We start from the raw sequence: 21366 nt of genomic DNA, 5'->3' as shown, positions 1-21366 counted from the left end.
GAAATGGGGATAATAATAGCATTACCTCCCTTGGTTGCTGTGAGAATAAAATGAAATAACACGATACCACAAGCCTGAGAGTGCTCTGTAAATGCTAGATATCATTATTATTGTTAGATGTGCTACTGATCAGGAAACAGCCAGCCTGAAATATAATCAAGGAAAAACAATCTGCAAGTTTGGAAATTGGAACATGTTATGAATACATTTTAAAATGAAGACAGGTGGTGATGGGGGAAAAAAAGCAAACAGAAGGATCGTAGTGCGTATGGATACTAGAAGAGTGAATTTTAGAGTATGATATTGTCAGCTTTCATTTAGAACCATCCAAGAGAAAGACATGAATATTTAGTTCATAAAATTGGAAAGATCCTCAAAAGTCATGTAGTCTAATCTTTTCCTGCCCATTTAAAACAGGAGAGTGTGGGGTTCTACAAATGAAAGAAACATTGATTAAATATTACTATGTGAAATGCATAGTGTTAAGTGCTGCAGATACAAATAGAGCTCTCTAACGATATGAGTTTACATCCTGATTTTTAAAAACCAGATTCTATCCTTATAAGCACTAAAATCTGTTCATATCTTTAGTTCTAAAATCGTGCAGTTAAATGAGTTTTTGAGAGATGAAACAACTCCCAAATAAAAGCTGAGAATTCATTAATTTCATGCCTTTTAAAAGGGTGTATGTAGCATTGAATGTAATGGACTTCTCCATTAGTGGCAATGCAGTGATCCTGAACAACCTGGAGGGATCTACGAGAAAGAATACTATCCACATTCAGAGGAAGAACTGTGGGAATAGAAACACAGAAGAAAAACAACGGCTTGATCACGTGGGTCAAGGGGGATGTGATTGGGGATGTAGACTAAATGAACATCCTTGGGCAGACACCAACAGCATGGAAATAGTTTCCAACTGAAAAAGGGCCATGTCAGTAATTAGGACAAGGAATTAAGGAGAATAGCAAATAAATAAACTAAGGAATGAATCAATGGATCAATGGATCAGTGGATCAGTGGACAAAGACATGAACAAATGAATACATAAATGAACAGATAAAATGAATGAAAGAAAAAAGATTGGATAAATCAATGAACAAAATAAGCATATAAAATGAATGAATGAATGAATAAATGAACAAATGAGTACATAAATGAACAGATAAAATGAAGAAAATGGATAAACATATGAATGAATAAAATGGATAAATAAATGAACAAACAAATACACAAATGAACAGATAAAATGAATGAATAAATGAATCCAGAGTCTTTCCCCTAATAACCAATACATTCTTCTGCTCACAAGACAGCAAAGACTTTACTATATCTACTCTATTAGGGATTTCCCCTCCAGAGTTATACTAAAACCACCTAAGCATACTGCAACCTAAAGCATTGGGAAGCTATGTAGATAAAATGCTGGGTCTGAAGTCAAGAAGACCTGAATTCAAATCTTGCCTCATATTGTTCCTAGCTCAATGACCCTGAGCAAATCACTCAAGCTTTGTTGGCCTCAGTTTTCTCAACTGTAAAATGGGAATAATAATTATACCTACCCCCAGAGTTGTTTTGGGGATCAAATGAAATAATATATGTAAAGCACTTAGCACAGTGACTAGCATATGATATGTGTTTAGTAAATGAATGTTCCCTTCCCCTTCCTTCTCCTATGGATAAGATCAATCTTCATGTTAAGATACTCAATGTAAGATCCACTCTAGTCTAGGGGAAAACCAGGCTTCATTTAAGCAGTAACTAAGTTAAAGATTATTGAAGAACGTTCATAAGTATAAATGGACATAGCTCTCTATAAGATCTTGTGCTAAACTATGTATCACTTATCTGAAAAGTGTACTTAATAATACAATAGGTGGGAGGGCTGGATATCACAGTGGATAGAGTACCAGGAGGACCTGGGTTCAAATGTAGCCTCAGACATTTCTGATTATCTAGCCCTTATCGCTCTTCTGGCTTAGAGCTGATATTAAGACAGAAGGTAAGGGTTTAAAATAACAATAACTATACAATAGATGGGGTGCTGAGAAGTTGCTAGGGTTGAAAAGTCAGCACTCTTGGAGGCAAGACTTGAACCCATGTCTCCTGACTCGGAGGCCTCTGGAGGATCTTTATCCACTATGTTGCACAGTCTCTTGAATTTTATAACATTAAGTTCTGCAAAGATGATTCCCATCTGATCCCAACAACCATCAAATGGGGTAATTTCAGTGTCATCATATCCATTTTTACATGTGACCAAGATGAGGTTTAGAAAGATTGCCTAGCCCCTAGCCATATGACTAATGAGCTATTGGATTCTTAATAGCATCTTTTCCTAACTTAACTCCAACAATTTCTCCACTACATCATAATACTCTTCCACTCACCAAAGACATCTTTTCTTTTTTGAAACCGTTACCTTCTGTCTTACAATTGATGCTAAGTATGGTTCCAAGGCAGAAGAGTGGCAAGGGCTAGGCAGCTGAGATTAAATGACTTGCCCAGGAGCACAAAGCTAGTATGTGACTGAGGCCAAATTTGAACCCACAACTTCCTGTCTTCAGACATGGCTCTCTATCCACTGAACCACCCACCTAGATGCCCCTAAAGCATGCCTTTTCTACAATTCTGCCTTCAAATTAAAATAAGAAGGAAAAAAGTCTAGTTTCTCTAACACTAAAATATCCTGAATAACTCACATTTACATATAGATTTTTTTTTAAACCTTTCTTCACAACAATCTCATTAACTAAGTAGAGCAGGGTTTATTGTGTCCATTTTATTGGTGAAGAAACATAGTGCTACAGGGATTAAGTGATTTGCCCAGAGTGACCTGGCCAGTAAGACTGAGAGCCTTGGTTTTCTGCCTCCAGATTAGTGCTCTTTCTACATGGCCCTGCCACTCATTCAGAGAGGCTGGTGTTTGTCTAAGTGCTTCACTGTAAACAAGTGCTATAACCTGAGATCAAACATTACATCCTCTTTAGGAAGTCCTGATCTCTTTACGTTGGCCATCTTACTCAATGTTAAGAAGCCCTTAACAGGAAGCGCCAGTTTACATATAATATCACAGTATTCCACTAATAGATCAGTTCAACAAATGGCTTCCTTCATTTAAAAAGGGGTGGGGGGAACCACAAATGCTCATTGGAAAACAAATTAAACTTCATTTGGGAAACTGATGGAAGAAGATCAAAAACAAAAACATTGAAATGAAGTGTGGCCAAAAATAAAAGGTAAGCAATGACCTTCATTAAGAAGTATATTGAGAGCTTTAAATTGGGTGAGGGGGCCAGCTAGAAGGGTGTTATCCTGACCTTACCTCCTTAATCCAGATGGAGCTTTTAAAGTTGATTACAGCCTTAGGACTATCTCCACCTGTCTACTTCATGGCTCTGGCTTGGCACCATGGAATCTGCCCTGATGACACATCACACCTGAACAATGGCTCTTTTATGTTTTTCAAAATAAAGTAGAGCCTATTAAATATTCCTCCCTGAAGTGTATGTACTCTATACTTTATTTATACACACAAACAGAATGTAAGAGCTGGATGATCTAGTCCAACAAGATCACTCTACAGATATGGAAACAGACGATCAAGAGACATTAAAGTGATTTGTCCAACATCCCGAGTAACTGGCTAGTTAAGGATTCAAACTACAGTCCTCTTCCTCTGAATCCAGCATTCTTTCCTCTACACCGAAATGCTTCATTGTATCACTGAATTAATTGAAATGATTTTAAGGTAGTTCAAAATTCACAATTTATTCTATTTTAAAATACCTTAAATACCTCCTTACCCCCATATACTGGATACTTACACCTTGAGATTCTTATAATATGTAGCATCAGATTCTCCCATAATGCAATTCTTGGGCAATTCTGCCTTCAACCCTTCCAAGTTACTAGGGTAACCATTGAGAGAAGTGATAATTTATCAAATTATTTCCTATGGCATAAGAGCTAATCAGTTTTCAAAAGCACCTCATTGCCTACTAAGGAGTTGATACCCAGGAGGGGTCCCTTATGAAGCTTGATTAACAAGAATCCAAGAGTTCTACAATATAAGTGGTGAACCGCCAAGCTCTTACCTGGTTGTACAACTGTCACCTGCTGTCTATCTTGAACCAGCTGGATGACATCAGACACATCAATTTGATGCTCAGTTTCTTCCTCTTTGACCTCATTGGTCTGAAGTGGGGGTGAAGAACAATGGCTGCTTCCAGTTTCCTTACACAGGATAAACCTCCAGCAGTCGAACATGAAAAAGTGAGTTGTTACCTGCAATTTAAATAAACGTCGTGGAGATAAATCAAGTGATCAAAACTATAATTCATTAAAACAGTATTTTGTCTCTGACATTTGTTTAGAAAAATTATTTCAATAAACTGGGTGTAGGTTCTGGCCACATTCACTTTGAAATGAGTACTGTATCTTTTTTAAAAAGTTATTTCCTTGTATTTTTACTGTACCCACAAAATAATTTTTTTTACCTTCTGTATCAGAATAATAGGAAATATCAGTTCCAAGGCAGAAGAGCAGGAAGGATCAGGCAATTGGGGTTGGACCAGATGACCATAAAAATCTTTTATTGATCTAAATCTAAGATCTTATGAAAAGGTAGACATAAAACTGATGGAAAACATGACTGTTCTCTCTTTCTTCTTTTCTTATAGGAATTCTTTTTGGAGAGAACCCACATGTTCTACTTGTGTCCAACTTTTCTTCTATTTAAGAGATATACAGGCTTATTCTTACTTTTCTGTTTTTAATTTATTTATTTTCAGTTAACAGTAATCTATTTTCTCTATTATTTCTACCCTCCTGCCAACCATTGAAAAAGAAAAAGAAAACCCAAATATGAATAATCAAGCAAGATAAATTCCTATATTGGTGATACCCCCAAATATGTCTCATCCTGTATCCGTATAGTCTTCCTTTTTTTTTTTAACCCTTGCTTTGTGTCTTAGAATCAATACTGTATATTGTTTCCAAGGAAGAAGAGTGGTAAGGGCTGGGTGACTGGGGTTAAGTGATTTGTCCAGGGTCACCCAGCTAGGAAGTATCTGAGACCAGAAGAATATTTCTTGTACAAACACAATATAGACAGGATACTGACACCTCTTGTAAAAAAAATAGTGTTAGGAAGTATTTTTTTAATTACTGATAACTATGAAGTATATGATGAAATAAGGAAGACCTATCTGAGGCTAAATTTGAACCCAGGACCTCCCATCTCCAGGCTTGACCATACACTAAGCCACCTAGTTGACTCCATAAAATAATTTTAACAGCAAATTTTTTCTTACTACTCTAAAAACCAGTGGAAAAGGGTAGTAAAAATGTACCTCCCACCTTCGATGCTTAAAATTCTAGTTTTCACCTTGACATTTAGGCTCTTGTTTCACTGATTTCCAAAAATCTAGGTTCTTAGTTTCAAGTGACATTTCCTAATTCATTTCCCTGGCAAGCTTTCAAAACTGTTTCTGGCTGCCTATTAAGATGACCTCAAATTTTTTTCAATGTTTCTATGTAAATAAGGCAATGCTTGAAGTTCAGAATACACAAGAAAGGTATTATTTTGTCCATGAAAAAGTTTAGGGAATGAACTCATGGGAAGTTTTTAACAATCCTGAATTTTTAAAAAGTTAGCAGTCATATTTCAAAGTATACATCACATCAGTTGAAAGAATTTGAAAAACAAATATTAGGGTCAGGAACAAGGGACTGGGTCTTTGATTTCATTGCTATAGGGCATTCCCACAGTTTTGGTTTACTAAATAATCTACCATCTCCCTACTCAAAATCACTTGCATAACAACAAAAAAAAAAATTGCTACCTTGCAGCAGCTAGAGGATTAGGCCTGGAGTCAGGAGGTCCTGGGTTCAAATTTGGCCACAGGTACTTCCTAGCTGTTTGACCCTGGGCAAATCCCTTAACTCCTGTTGCCTAGCCCTTACCACTCTTCTGCCTTTGAGCCAATACACAGTATTGACAGTATTGACTCCAAGATGGAAGGTGAGGGTTTAAAAAAAAAATGAAATGGAAGCTAATCCCAAGTCTTCTAGACAAAATAGTCAGTTGTCTGCCATGTATACCACCTCTTTATGGTTAAATTCTTTTAGAAGTTTATCTGTTATTTATCTTTTATGGCTCATAAATATTTTACTTTTTAGATTAATATTTTCTGTATGACAGAAAAAAAACACATTATTAATTTTATAACATCGGGTTAAGCACTCTGCTAAGCACCAGACATACAAACTGAAATAGTGAGACATACCCACCTCTCAAGGAAAATATTCTTTTTTTTTTTAACCCTCACCCTCCATCTTGGAATCAATACTGTGTATTGGCTCCAAGGCAGAAGAGTGGTAAAGGCTAGGTAATGGGGGTTAAGTGACTTGCCCAGGGTCACACGAAGCCAGATTTGAACCCAGGACCTCCCATCTCTAGGCCTGGCTCTCAATCCACTGAGCTACCCAGCTGCCACCAAGGACTTCATATTCTAATTGGAAAAGACAACAAAAGAAAAAATGATCTGAATTTGGAGCAGAAGAAAAGATCTAAAAGTTCTAAGGGTGCAGCAGGGTAGATGGCAAGGCTCAGTCTGTAAGATGACAGTGCCACGAGTCTGGAGGACTTAGAGGTAGGGTAGATGGTAAAGCCTGGTGGTCTTCCATATTGCCAGAATGGAGTCTCATCTCATATAAGCCAAGGGAAGAGTCAAGTAGCCCAAAGAGATTCTGGATGCCCTGAATCATAGAAAGGTCAAAAGAGAAAGTCAGTGGGGCTGGGTTCTCTGCACTGACAGTTCTTCCTCCTGCAGGGTTCCTCCACTGGATGGTTACAGGAAGGGCTCTAGGATTGCTGAGGGGAAAGTTTGAGGAGACAGGCATCTGTGTGGTCCGGTGTGGTAGTTCTGAGTGGTTCGAGATAGCCCAAGGATACAAATTAGGGGAAAGACAAGGGCTAAAGACGATGTGGCTGGTTCTGGTTTTTTCCCCAAAACGATGTAGGTGTGTGTATCAAACAGACACACATAATAAAGTGTTACTAATTTGACGATTTGCTTTACTTCCAGTCTCAATTTACCTAGATTACACAATGCTCTTTACTAGCAATTGCTTTAATCCAATAAAACATTAAGCAACCACTACAATACATACAAGGTACTGTGCACACTGGGCCAAAGTAAAGCCCATCTCCGCACGTTGGCTTTCACTGGTCTTCATAACCTGGCACCAACCTCCCAGAATACTCTAATCGAGAGAGCACTGAGCTTGGAGGCTCCAATTCTAATCCTACTTTCCCTACTGTTTGCCTTGCCTGAAGTCACCCAAGACGATAAAAGCTCACTGAAAGACACCCAAACAGGAATGATTTGGGGGAAGAAAACTGCCTGGAGAGACCAACAGGACTACTCAGGAAACTCATTTACCATCTTAGATTTTGTAAAAACCCATACACAGAAGATGGGGGGAAAGGGGCAAAGGACTAATGACAATGTGTTTAAGGTTGCAAGATAAAATGTTTTCACCATTATTTTTCTTGCTTTTTGTGCCACGGCCAATATAGAAATATGTTTCATATGATTTCGCATGTATAACTGATATGCTGCTTGACTTCTCAATAGGTGAGGGAGAGGCATGAGAGAAGGAGAAAATCTAGAACTCCATTTTTTAAAGGGAACACTAAAAACAAATTAATAAAAATTTAAAAAGAAACAAAGAAAGATGGACATACTATTTAAAAAGTAGCAAAATAAGTAACAACTATTAAGAATCTACTTTGTGGAGTAGCTAGGTGGCACAGTGGATGAAGAGTGAGGCCTGGAGATGAGAGGGGAGAGGTCTTGGGTTCAAATCTGGCCTCAAACACTTACTTTCTAGTTATGTGATCCTGGACAAGTCACTTAACCCCTATTGCCTAGCCCGTACCACTATTTTGTCTTAGAATCTATATTGATTTCCATGACTTATTATTAATTTATTTGGGTAAATGTTTTGGAGTTTGGTTTTATATGATTATTTGCTTATAAAAATGAATAACATGGAAATATTTTGTGTGATAATACATGTATTACCCAGACTGACTTGCTTGTCAGCTCTGGGAAGGGAAAGGGAAGAAAAAAGGGACACAAGTTGGGATTATACAACTTTGGAAAACTCCTGTGGAAATTCATTCTTAAAATTAAAAACAATTAAGAATCTTGGGGAAAAAATGGCATTGGGAACTATTTTAAAAATACTGATAACTATAAAGTATACAGTAAAATAAGGAAAGACCTATATAAGGTGATAGAAAACAAAAGTCAGCAGACTGGAACTATATGAACAGATCACAACTATATTTATATTATGTATAATTTGTGTGTGTGTTTTAAATAAAAGAAGGAAGAAGTTCGGACTGGGAATTTAGAACTATAAAGGACCTCAGGCTTCAGCTAGTCCAATCCCTTCATCTATAAGGCAAAGAGAACTCTAAGCTAACAAGGGAAGAACTGAAAGAGTCAAAGGTGACAAATCTTTGAGCAGACCTGTGGGCCACAGAACAAAAGTGCATCTTTTGCTTATTGGCTGTTTATTCATTTGTCTTGGCTAACAGTTTGTGAATACATTTTATCCCTTGTTTGGAATATTTTAGCTTTTTTTGGTTGACCACGATTAAATTTGTAACATTTTTTAAGGAAAATAAAAAAGCATGAAAATGGTCAAAGTCCCAAATGAGCTGATGCTCGCAGTGAATACTACTAACAACAAAAAAGATTTTTAAAGCTATTTCAGGGCATAAGGAAGATTAAGATAGAGAAAAAAAAAAGCTTTGGTTGGGTATGTTTAATGATGGTAATGGATAGTGATAATGAATCGCAACTCATGTTTGCCTTCTGTGTTGTATTCTAAGAACAATGATCTTTGGACTGGGAAGGATAGGACAAAAATGACTAATAGAGATTTGAAATTTGAGATAAGGGATAAGACAGCGAGAGAGCCTCCATCTCCACTCAAAGATTTCAAGTTACTAGAGCCAGATGGACCGCATCCTAGGGTACAAAGAGAACTAGACAATGTAATCTCTGAGCAATGGTGAACAATCAGTGCTGTGAGAAACCTTGGAGAATAAGAGAAAAAAGGGAATCAGATGTCTCCATTTAAGAAAAAAAAAAAGCAAGAGAATACAGCCCTCCGACCTTTCTTCTTCCAACCTTTCCCATTTCAACTGAAGACACGACCAACATACCAGTCTCCTAGATTTGTATTGTCTTTGATACTTCCCTCTCCCTCACCATCACAGGCAACCAGTTGTTAAATCTTCTGGATACGATATCCACAATATTCTTTCTATTTCATTTTCTCTCCACTCATAAAACCACCAACCTAGCTTAGGTTTTCAGACCTTTTTGGCTAAGCCAGAGTTTCTCAAAGTTTTTAGTGTCATAACCCCTTTACACTCTTTAAAATTATCGTGGGCTTCCACAAAAAGATTTTGTTTATGTGTGTTTCATCTATTAACATTTATCATATTAGAAAGTAAAAATATCTCATTATTATTATAAAAATAGTTTTGACTTCACAGATGTACCCTGAAACCGTCCCCAGGACTCCAGAGGTCCTTGAACCACATTTTGAGTTCCACTGGCCTAGATAATTTATTACTGTTGTTGTAGTAGGGTCCTTCCAGTCATGTCTAACTCTTTATTGCTGCATTTGGTGATTTCTTGGCAAAGCTACTGGAGTGGCTTGGGACTTCACTCATTTTACAAATGAGGAACTGAGGCAAACAGAGTTGACTTGCCCAGGATCACATAGCTAGTAAATATCTGAGACTAGATTTGGAATCTTGAAGATGAGTCTTTCCTAATTGAAGCCTAGTACTCTACCTACAGTGGCCCCTAGCTACCCCCAAAATCTTATTATTATACAAAGTTTTGACCACAGATGCCCCCTGAAATGGTCTCCTAGACCCCAGTGGTCCCTGAAGTACCTTTTGAGTTGCACTGGTCTACATTATTGATATATGATATCAATATATATATCAATATCAATATGATATATCTCCTAGCTGTTCCCCCTACAACCACTCTAGTCCACTTTCTACTCCCAAAGCCAAAGGGATACTCTTAAAGAACAGGTCTGAGCACATCATACCTGTTGAAGAAGCTCTAAGGTAAGATACATATACCGGTCTTTTCAGGCCCTTCATAATCTGGTTCCAGCCTACCTTTCTAAGCTTATGCAACATTACTAACCTTCAAGTTTCTAGATTTTTATGTTCCATTCAAACTAGCCTTTTCTTTGTTCCTCACACAAAGTACCAACATCTTTCTTTAACTGTTGTTCCCAGAAATGGATGCAGAGAATAGTAGTATTTTATTTTATTTTATTTTATTATTTTTTTTTAAACCCTTACCTTCCGTCTTGGAGTCAATACTGTGTATTGGCTCCAAGGCAGAAGAGTGGTAAGGGCTAGGCAATGGGGGTCAAGTGACTTGCCCAGGGTCACACAGCTAGGAAGTGGCTGAGGCCAGATTTGAACCTAGGACCTCCCGTCTCTAGGACTGGCTCTCAATCCACTGAGCTACCCAGCTGCCCCCGAATAGTATTATTTTAAATGGGGAAGGGGAAGACCATTTTCAATTGTTTGAAAGGCAATGCTATGGTAGACCTGTTCTGCAGACGCATTGAGTAAACAACTAGGCACATTATAACAGGTAAGAGTTGCAGAAAAGATTTTGGTTTGATATAAGAAAAAACTTCCTAATAATCAGTTATTCACAAGTTCAGTAAGACGCCTTAAGAGGTAGAGAGGTGAAGGGAGAGATTTCTCCTCTGCAGAAGTTTTCAATCTGGATAACCACTAATTGGTGATGTCAAAATGGAAATTCTTGTTCAGAATGGATTCAAGTATTGAATCCTTGAAATCCACTGATTCTGTCTGATAGTGTGCAAAACATTTCATAACCGTAATCTCCCTCTTTTTGGATGTAGTCCTTTAATGTTGTTATTTATTCCACACCAATCAAGTTAATCTTTAAAATGTTCAAAGCATAAATGTAAAAAATGTATAGATGTCAAGCAGAATAAGTGGTATTATAAAGTTGCAATATCACAAAAGACTATGATATTGTAATAATATTTAGTGCTAAAATCCAGACTTTTCTCTAACACTAACATTCTCTGACATTAACATACCAAAAATGTAAAAGTCATGACAATAGGAGGCAAAATAATGGATACTAGAAAGCATAGCATTTGTTTAGCATCCCTTAATATTTAAAAGCAATATACAAAAAAACAGACATGATGAAATGTTCGCGCATAGGTAATTTCAAAAGATCTCTGAACACAAGAGAGCTATTTCAAGTCATGTGGTGAAAAATTTCTAGAGCCAATGATTTTAGGAAAGATAGGTGGGGGTAAAAAACAAACAAACAAACATAAGGAAACATTTATCTTTTGTTCCTCCCTGAGGTTTCGTCCAAAACATAGCTTGCATATGGGGTTTCTTCCCTTCCATCCCAATTAAACCATCTCTTCTTCACTTAAGTAAGTCTTGAGATCCCACCTCCTCCATCAATTCTGTGGTAGGATCTCTCTCTCTCTCTCTCTCTCTCTCTCTCTCTCTCTCTCTCTCTCTCTCTCTCTCTCTCTCACACACACACACACACACACACACACACACACACACCACAAGCACAATTTTTCTACTCATGTCTTCTCTCCATGGCTTCTCATTTATTTGTCACTCCCCTAAAAATTATCCTTTCATTTCTACTTAACATTTTCTCTTTTCTCTTTTTTTGGTTTGAAATTTTCTTCATTGTTCATTTGTCAGTTTTGCTCACTGTAAGCATTTTGGGCTCTTTTTTTTATTCAGGTAGAGCTCACATAAGCACTGTGCTATCTATCATAAAAGTCTAAAGAAAAAATACTAGTGTAAGCCATTTATTTGCATGGCTTAGCATCCATATGGTTTTTAGTTCCCCCCAGTTACTCAGAGTCAAAGCTAAAGAGGGATAACAAGGGTTTGGTTTTTTTCAAGGCAATTGTACTTTAAAGGATTTTGAAATCAGTAGCATCCTTGGTAGCACTTCCTACCCAAAAGGGCCTCCCTCTATGTAAGTACTGTACATTCCATCCCCGCTCTGTTCGTTCCTTGACCTAGGTGAAAAATTTTCTAGTTGTGGCTCTTTAAGTCTGCTGTTATTGATATTCAGTTGTTTCAGTCATGTCAGACTCTTTGTGACTTCATTTTGGGATTTCTTGACAAAGATAAAAAGGGGTTTCCCCATTTTCTTCCCTGGCTCATTTTGCAGATGAGGAAACTGAGGCAAACAAGGTAAAGTGACTTGCCCAAGGTCTTGCATCTAGTAAGTGTCTAAGGTTAAATTTGAACTCAGATCTTCTTTATTCCAGGCGTGGCACTCTTATCTACTGTGACACCTCACTGTCCTCTGTAAGTTCTACTCCAAGAAATTTTCAAATGGGCTTACTGGCAGCCAATTTGACCATAAGAAGGGGAAAAAAATCTCATCTAGTCTCTGCTCATATTTATTTCCAGTGCCTAAAAAAATGCTATAAGTCCTTTTGATACAAATGTAGGAGAATAAGGGCCTTCAATATGGCTATCCAGCATACACATATGTGCGTGTATCAAGTCCTACAACTGATTTAACAAAAAAAGAAAGGATCACATACAGGATTATAGATTTAGAGTTGAGAAGAAACTTCAGGGTTATGTAATCCAGACCCCCCACCCCCCATTTTGCAGAAGAAGAATTAAGGCCAAGAGCTATCAAATAATGAGCCCAAGGTCACAGGTAATAAGTGGCAGCTGAATCTCCTTGGGAAAAATGAGCATGTTGGATTTAACTTCATGTTAGGGATAAGTATTAAAAACAGGATTTCCCCAAGTTGGTGGACTCAATAGGTATTAGTTTAAAAAAAATCTTAATTCTATGAATAATAAAACCAGCTGAAAAAGGAAACAAAGGTCAGAGCTGCCTTGCCAAAAGGTCCCCTATCTTTTGTCCAGTAAGATTCTATTTCTTAAGGACTAGGTACTTAGGATAAAGCTTTGTAGCTATATGAAAGGAATTGGAGGTACCATCTAGGGAAAGAAAGCATACTAAATGAGAAGAATATTGGACTCAGGCATCTTAAGATCTGGGTTCAAATCCCAGCTCTGTTGCTCATGAGCTGTGTGAATTTTAACCAAATCATGTGGACTGCCTGCATCATCATTTGCTTGTCTATATATAGATTTGAGAGGGTTGGATTTGATTAAGTCTAAGGCATTGTCTATCTCTAAATCCCATTAGTACCTTCACTACAGATGAGAGAGCTAATGTCTTTTGGACAACTGCATTTGAAATCATTACAGGGTAAGAACGGAGAAAGTAAAAAAATTCACCATCTCTCTCTCTTCAAAACCCTAGAATTACCTCTGATTCTTCCCCTCCTCCATTTCTTATTCTCCAAACATTTACCAAGTCCTGCTGATTCTCTCTCCATTATTTCTCATATTCACTCCTTCCTCTTTATTCCCTGTGCCAACATCTTTGTCAAAGCCTTCATTACTGTTCACTTCTACTGTGGATTTTCTATATCTACTCTGAAAAACATGGGCTAGAAAGACACTACAATAAAATATGACCTTAAAGAATGAGCAAGTCAGCAGTTTCCATGGAAGAAGATGTCTGCAAGGGCACAAAAAAATGGATTTTTGAAAGAGCTAACATGTTCCCAAAAGAGTAAAGCCAAGCTCCAATCTCAAGGACAATCAAGCTGAGGCTTCACTTTCTGGAAAATTTTAGATGATGTTAGAAAAGCAACATCATCATAATGGTTCTTAATTTTTAAAAGTAACTAATAGTTCTCCCTGGGCTTCAAAAAAAGTATGATGATGCATCAGAGCACTAAATCAGATAGCTTTGGAGTCAGTTGTGTTCCTAGCTATGTAACTTCCCTCTGTGAATGTCTGACATAACTCAGTTTTGATCTCTGTCTACTAATATCAGGGTTATCAATCAACCCCCAAAGTACCTATTTCTTCACTTCATGTCTAGCATCAAGAGGGAGGTGCCCAAGGGGAATTCAGCAAAGACATTCCACTATACTCCACTGTTTGGGGGGGGGGTCTTTATTTATTTATTTTTAGTATGATATGCATGTTTTAAGAAATAAAAAGCAAATTAACCCTGAGATAGGGGGAGAAAACAGAAGGCAAATGTGCTGATCATCCTAGTCTCCTGAGATCTCCAAGTCTTCATACCTGCTGTTCAGCTGATTAAGAGAGAGAGAAACAAACAAAGAAGAAAAGAAAGAAAGAATAAAAGAAAGAAAGAAAGAGAAAAAGAACATTTTGACAGTCTCTCTACCTCTTTTTAGTTCTTTCCATCAGTGCCAAGAAAAGAAATAGTTTGCCTAGGGCATTTATCAATATTGTTTTGCATTTTTACTTTTCTCTAAAGTCAAGATCCTGAATGCGTTAGATATAAAAATATTTTTTATTATTAAAAATATTTGCCAATTTCCTACCACAGAGAATCTTGACCCCTGTAAATATTTTTCCATTTATTTGCCAAATTATATATACTTTCCTTCCTTTTCTGCTTTGTCCCTTTAATAAAAACTTGTAGGCCTAATTTTGTTTTAGAGTCTGTTTAATAGCCATGGGCAATTATTTCAATCTGTTACTAAAACAAAGCCAAGCCAAAAAGTTCACCAGATCTCTCTCTTCAAAACCCTAGATGTATCTTTGATTCTTCCTCTCCTCCATTTCTTATTATCCAAACATTTACCAATTCCTGTTGATTCACATATCCACTCTTTATTCTTTATTCCTCTTTATTCCCAGAGCCAACACCTTAGTCAAAGTCTTCAGGACTGTCCACCTCTACTACAGATTTTCCATATCTGTTCTCCAAATCATCTTTTACAATACTGTCTGCCTAATTTTCCTCCTGATAGATATAAGCATGTCACTCTTTTACTTAAAATCCTTAAATGACTCCTAATTGCCTTTCTTTCTATCTCTACCACTTAATGTCTGTTGGGGATAGCTAAGTGGTACAGTGTATAGAGTGCTGGACTTGGAGTCAGGCAGACTAAACTTCTTGAGTTCAAATCCAGCCTTGGACATTTCCTAGCTATGTGACTCTGGGTAAGTCACTTAACCCTGTTGGTCTCAGTTTCCTCATCTGTAAAAAATAGCTGGAGGGGGCAGCAAGGTGGTTTAATGGATTGGGAGCCAGTACTGGATACTGGACATCCTAGGTTTAAAGACCTCAGACACCTCCTAGCTGTGTGACCCTGGGCAAGTCATTTAATCCCCAACCCCACCCCCATCCCCCATTGACTAGCCTAAGACAGAAGGTAAGGGTTTAAAAAAAATGAGCTGGAAAAGGAAATAGCAAACCACTTCAGTATTTTGCCCCCAAATGAGGTTACAAAGAGTCAGGTGTGACTGAAAGGACTGAACAGAGTATAGAGTGCTAGTCCTAGAGTCAAGAAGACTGCCTTTTAGACACCTCAAACTAAGTCAACAAACATAGATCAATGACTGAACAACAACAAATGAAGAGAACATCCACAAATTCTATGTGGATTGAGAATGTCTCCCTCTAACTGTTTCTTCCAGCATGCCTAAAACAATAAAGAGTACTCTAGACAGTCAATGAATTGAGATTATTCAACAAAGTAACCTTTTGAAAGGCAACATTCAGACCTGTTTTAGAACTCACATCCAGGTCCTTAAGCAGTTTACAAACATCAAGGATGAACCCCTAATGGAATTCTCTAACTGAAATCAACTAATATTTCCAGCTACTGACATCTCATCAGTAGTAGATTATTTCCTTGAGAACCTTTTGAGAACCATTCCCCATCCAACTCCAGCCAAAACCCAAACCCACCAAAGAACAATAACAAAACCTTTCTAGCAATAGACAGAGATCTAAGCACAGGAGAAAGTTCTGTGTTCTAAGCAACAAAGAATTTTATCCTTCCTTTGGGGAATCCCAACTATTCCCACCTCTCCTCTTTGAATTAGAATATCAGATAAAATAGAGTGATCTCAGGTTAAACCTTTAGTTTGAAGGGAGTGGTTAGTAATGAATTTGTTGCAATCTAAATTACACTCAGGTAATTGGTCTGAAAACATCTGAAATTGTATCTGTTAAATAATAATATGTATAAAGTACTTAAAAGTTTAACCGATTTACATATATTTCACTTGAATAGAAAATAGTCCTATAAGAGAAACAATGTATGAAGTACCTTAGATAAATATCCCGTGTGGTATACACCAAAGTAAATAAGGCTTTTATTCCTTATTACTGAATGAAACAAAATGGTTAGTTGAAAAAGTCTGCTAGATTTGGCAACAGATAAGAACTCTAGCTTTGACACTTACTACCATGCAACTGGCAAAATAGAAAGAATCCTCCACTCCTCTTATCCTCATCTACAAAATGAAAGTCATAATACATAACATTTACTTCACAGAACTGATTTGTACATGGGATAATGATGAAGTTGGAAAGGATCTCAGAGGCCATCTAATAATGCTTTTGGGTAGCACTTTCATATTTTCAAAGCACTCTCTTTACATATTTATTTCATTTGATTCTCACAACAACCCTGTTAAGTAGATTGTCACACCCCTTCATTTTATAGATGAGGAAACAGGCTGCGGGAGGTTAAAAATCAGAGGTGGCAATTGAACCCAGAGCCTCTGACTGGAAAACTAGTGCTCTTCTCTCTATCCCACAAGCACTAGCTGAAACATTTGCTATTTTTATTATCATATATTTGATTATTGATGAAGGGTTTTGATCCAGATCTGCATGTCAGCTTCAGAGAGATATGAACTCCCTGTATGTAAACACCATTCTACAACATAGATCAAGAACTCTGGGAGAGCTCCTGGGTGAAAGACCTTCCCAGGATCATGTAGCTAGTCCCTGTCAGAGGCAAGACTTGACCTGTGTCTCCTTGACTCTAAGGCTGGTCTCTATTCACTACTCCAAGGTGTTGCCTTTTCTTGATTAGTAACTATGCATACAATAATATCTCAAGAAACAATAAAAATCATAAAATTCAGAAGCTCAAAAGGATTTCAAAGTCTTTTTTTTTTTTAAATAAAAGTCATGCTTTTGTTGGGGGAGGGAACTCCCAGTGAGGAATTTCCCTCCACAAATGCAGGTCAAGAGTCTTAGAGAGTTGCTTGGAGCCAGCATGCGTCAAAGGTGAGTCTTGAGCCCAGATTCATAACAGAGTATAAAACTAAAACCTGAATGAGTAGGACTTACTGAAATTAACAGGAAATTTCAGCAGAAGAAGTTATTATAATTAATATCTCCTGACTGTTGGTTAAGTGCTTTTAATCATACTATATAGTATCAGACAAACAAAATTCTGTCCATTCAGCATCCTTAACTAAATATAACCTTCATGTGCACATTTATTTTGAAATCTCCATTACTGAGAGGGGGTTATATTTTTAAATGTTTTTAAAACTTAAAACACTAAGAACTTCTCCTTTGAAGTTAACTATAATTATTGCTATGAATGACTTAAACATTTTACTTTTCCCAGATAAATGTTCAAATTTGAGTTAAAGTCTTCTATAATAGGATTCTAAATCTCACTAAAGAAGGCTCTCAAAGAGAAAGTTAATCTCAGAGCAGTCAAAGCAACATGTTAAGTAGAGACTTTACCAGTCTTCAAAGGAATATAGAGAGAGAATCCAGTTCAATTTACTATAGGAAGACATGATTTCCAATTACACAAAATCCTTTCATCTTTCAGGTGTACTCTGTTCATTCCAATATGCAAATCTCACAATATTCATATGCTAACAGACTTTCTCTCTGTCATTTCTATTCCCTTCATACATATTCATATACAGGGTACCTCTGCAACCAAATTTTAACTTATTCTCCAAATGCATGCTCATTTGGAGAATAAGGAAAGTTAAAATACATGCTCACATATGTAAGGGTCCATGTCCCAAAACTAAGTATAGTAAGGAGCATTTAACATGAAGTCATTTGCTAGCAAATGTCAAGTGGCTTAATGCTACTACCTTGTTATATATTAACACTTTATATTTTCATAATGATTTCATAACTCTCATTTGGTTCTTATAACTCAGTGACATGAGCAATGAAAAACAGGTATCCTTTTCTTGTCAGGGTTTAGATATATCCCAGGTGGGCCTAAGAAATTCAATGGGAATATATGAGGAGTCTTGCTGAAGCTGTTGACAACTTGTGAAGGCCAGTAGATAATCAAGAAAAAGTTTAGAAAATCAGAAATGCAATCTTAACTTAAAATTTACAATAAGGTACTGTAAACATCCTATAAAGGAAAAAGAAAAAATCAAACTTCTTTTTCTGATAGGAAGGGAGGGTAAAAAGAAAAATGAATTTAAGTGGATTTCCCAGATCATGAGAGTACTGTGCCTAAACCCAGTGATATGAAAAGGATAAATGTTATTATAACCCCCATTTTACAGATAAGAAGACTGAGACACCGAATTTAAATGTTTTGGCATAGGTTATGAAATTAATGCCAGAACTAGAAGTTACATCTTGGTTTCCTAAATCTGAACATGGTTCCTTTCCTATTACCTCCCCCACTGTTAAAGAGGCACATTTCTACTATTTTGATAACCTGTGACCTTTTTTGGCTGGGCCTTTTGGGATCACAGATTTAGAGATGGCAGGGGCCTTCCAAGTCACCTAATTCAGTCTCTCATTTTACAGATAAGCAAACTGAGGCCCAGAAACAAAATGCCCAGGGTCATACAGGTAGAAAGTAGCTGAGCCAAGAGTTGAGCCCAGGTCTTCTGATTTGTCAAAACAGAGGAGGAAGATCCTTTCAGGCAATGGGGACAGCCAGAGAAAATGTTCTGTGCTTCCTAGGGCAGCTAGTAGACCAGGACCACCAGATCACAGAGGTTCATATCATGGAGTAAGGTAGAAGAAGACTCAAAAGGTAAGAGGGAACTAGTATATGAAGGGCTTTGAATGCCAAACAGTATCTTTACTTTGTTCCTGGAGGCAATAGTATTTTTTGATGTATGAAAATCTCTAGTTCTAGGGAATCTAAGTGCTCTTGAAATTCCAATGGGACAAAGTGACCAGGGAGGCATCCCCACTTGCTCTTCTGAAACTCTTTTCTATTTTTATAATGTTGACCCTGCCTATTACTGTCACATATCCTGGTAGCCTCCCACTCATCAGTCTTCTGAACATCCTGCCCTTACTACAGCTAGAGTTTCCCTTTCACACTTCACAGAGCTATTGACAGACCTGTTGCTCTTTGGTTCAACAATAAGATTGATTTTTTCTGAATAGGGAACTTCCCCCTAAAATTAAGAGATTGATGTTAACTTGCCTATTCTGGGACATGAGCTTTGCCATTCTACACCCATATATTTCTGACTTCTGTCACCAGATTTGGGAGTTTAAAAATGGTTGTAATAATACCTCAGGAGGGTTCCAAAAAGAAAAAATAGTTGCATGGAAAACACTATAGAATTTTTGTAAATACTGCAAATAAAGTTTTTTTTCCCCAATTTGTATTTGATGTTAAAAACAACAACAATTAGCTTAAGGCTGAATTTCCTTTCCTTGGGAACCCTAAAATGAAGAGAGTAATGCAGTAATTTGCTCCTCTTCCAAATGAGAAGGCATAAGCAGTCAAGAGAAAGATTCCTTGAAAAACTGCAAGAGAGCCTAGTTCCAATCTCTCAGTTACTCTCATGAAAAGGTTCAGATTTAATTAAACATGAATCCACAAAGCCATAAATGAATCAAGAAGAATGCAACTAACCTGTCCCTCTGATTCTTATGTTTTGGGGTGCTATTTTAAATACCAGGAAGGCTCTTTTCCCCAAACCCTCTCTATTTCCAAAGCTTGCCAAAAGATGCAGAAATGTTGAAAATATTTCTCCAGAAGTCACTATTGCAAGAAGAGTAATTTAAACGCTAAAGCACAACCCTCTCTCATTTTTTCACCTGCCACTCCTCCCCTCCCCCCCCAAAAGAAACGGAGCTGGTTACACTATTTATCGACTAGCTCAGCTGCCAGGTAGTTTGACTTTCAAAGATGTTAGGGTGGATTCCCCTAGCCAGGGACCAATCCCTAGTCACACTAGTTTGTTTCCTAACGGCCGCTCCAAAGGAAACAATGGTGGTCCATGCTTTACATCCCAGAAACAAAAGCAGGAATGCGTGCCCATCACCCACAGATTCGCACTGACAGGTTGCTTTTATTAGGTTGCCTTGGCGGGGAAGAGGAAAGTGAGAGACCCACGGCTCTTCATTCTTCTTCTAGGTGTTTTACCGAAGCGCCTGGAAGCAGGTGGAGGGGGCGAGCGAGAGGGATGGGATCTCTGCAGCGCCAGCAACTTGGGGCTGAGCCCAGGGCTCCCGCCTCGCTCAGCCGGAGGGGCAGCCCGCGCAAACCCCGCGGCAGTTGCAACCATTGCAAGCGGCAGAGAGGAGAGTTTAGATGGTCTTCCCGAGGGGAGAAGTCGGCACTCCCCACTTACAAGCTTTAAGGACTAGAGAAGCAGAAGAAAAAGACAAACAAAGCGCCCAAGGCTTCATGCGTGAGTACTGACCTCGGAGCAGAGTCCTTGCCGGGAGGTTCGGGCAGCGCTCCTCACAGCCAAGTAACGTGTGAGGAGAAGGGCTGGAATGGACTGGCAACTCGGATTCGCAGCAGCTACAGATTAACAACCAGCGGGCGACAGCAACGGCTACAGATTAACAACCTGCGACTGAGAGCAGCAACCGGCTGGCTCTGCTGAGCGCCGGGCAGGCGAGGAACTAGGAGCGAGGGAGAGCCACCGCCTCCGCTGCGCCTGGGCGGGCTTTGGCACCGCCTCCCTAATACCCCAGCACTGGCTTGTTCAGCCTTTGCCTAGGCTACCGCCGACGCTACGGAGCGCCCACTTCTCGGTGGAAGAACCTGACCAAGTCCACCCGCACCAGTGGGAAGCTGGGGAATGGGAGGAGGGAGCAAAAGTACTTTTGGGGGGTCACTGAAAGCGAGAGAAAAGAACTTTCCCGAATCTGAAGACCCCGCCAAACCCCGGGCCCCTCCCCTCTTTAACTCCTATACAAAGTCCTATTAACAAAGGACTGGTACCTAACACACCTTATCTGCCATGGCAAAGTTGAAAATGTTTCTCCGGAAGACTCAGATGCAAGTTAAATTGTACCTGAAGTCAGTGGTTTTAATGCAGAGAGCAGCCTTTAGCCCCGCCCCCTGACAACTTTTTTTTTTGTTTCCCCCAAACACTTCACTTAAAAGCCATTTAGCAATCTACTACTTAGCCCC

At 38.3% G+C, this 21366-nt stretch overlaps 1 protein-coding gene across 9 annotated transcripts in view; it reads right to left on the bottom strand.

The window, feature by feature from the left end:
• MCF2L (MCF.2 cell line derived transforming sequence like) overlaps positions 1 to 20962 on the bottom strand; it is a 394661-nt gene extending 373699 nt beyond the window's left edge. For 3 of the 9 annotated variants that reach the window (XM_007501256.3, XM_007501255.3, XM_016424912.2), the window contains exons 1-2: positions 20645 to 20894; positions 4098 to 4287 (exon numbers count right to left, since the gene is read on the bottom strand). In XM_007501256.3, coding sequence (XP_007501318.2) covers positions 4098 to 4269 — 172 coding nt within the window. In that variant the 5' untranslated portion in view covers positions 4270 to 4287; positions 20645 to 20894. Of the gene's footprint in view, positions 1 to 4097; positions 4288 to 20644 lie in introns of all 9 variants that reach the window. The other 6 variants (XM_007501253.3, XM_056806834.1, XM_007501252.3 and 3 more) reach the window with 5 other exon arrangements.
• Positions 20963 to 21366: the final 404 nt, after the last annotated feature.

The sequence above is a fragment of the Monodelphis domestica genome, chromosome 8 (genome assembly GCF_027887165.1).
Source record: "Monodelphis domestica isolate mMonDom1 chromosome 8, mMonDom1.pri, whole genome shotgun sequence".
Taxonomy (NCBI): domain Eukaryota; kingdom Metazoa; phylum Chordata; class Mammalia; order Didelphimorphia; family Didelphidae; genus Monodelphis; species Monodelphis domestica.
This window is presented reverse-complemented; position numbering and strand designations above follow the sequence as displayed.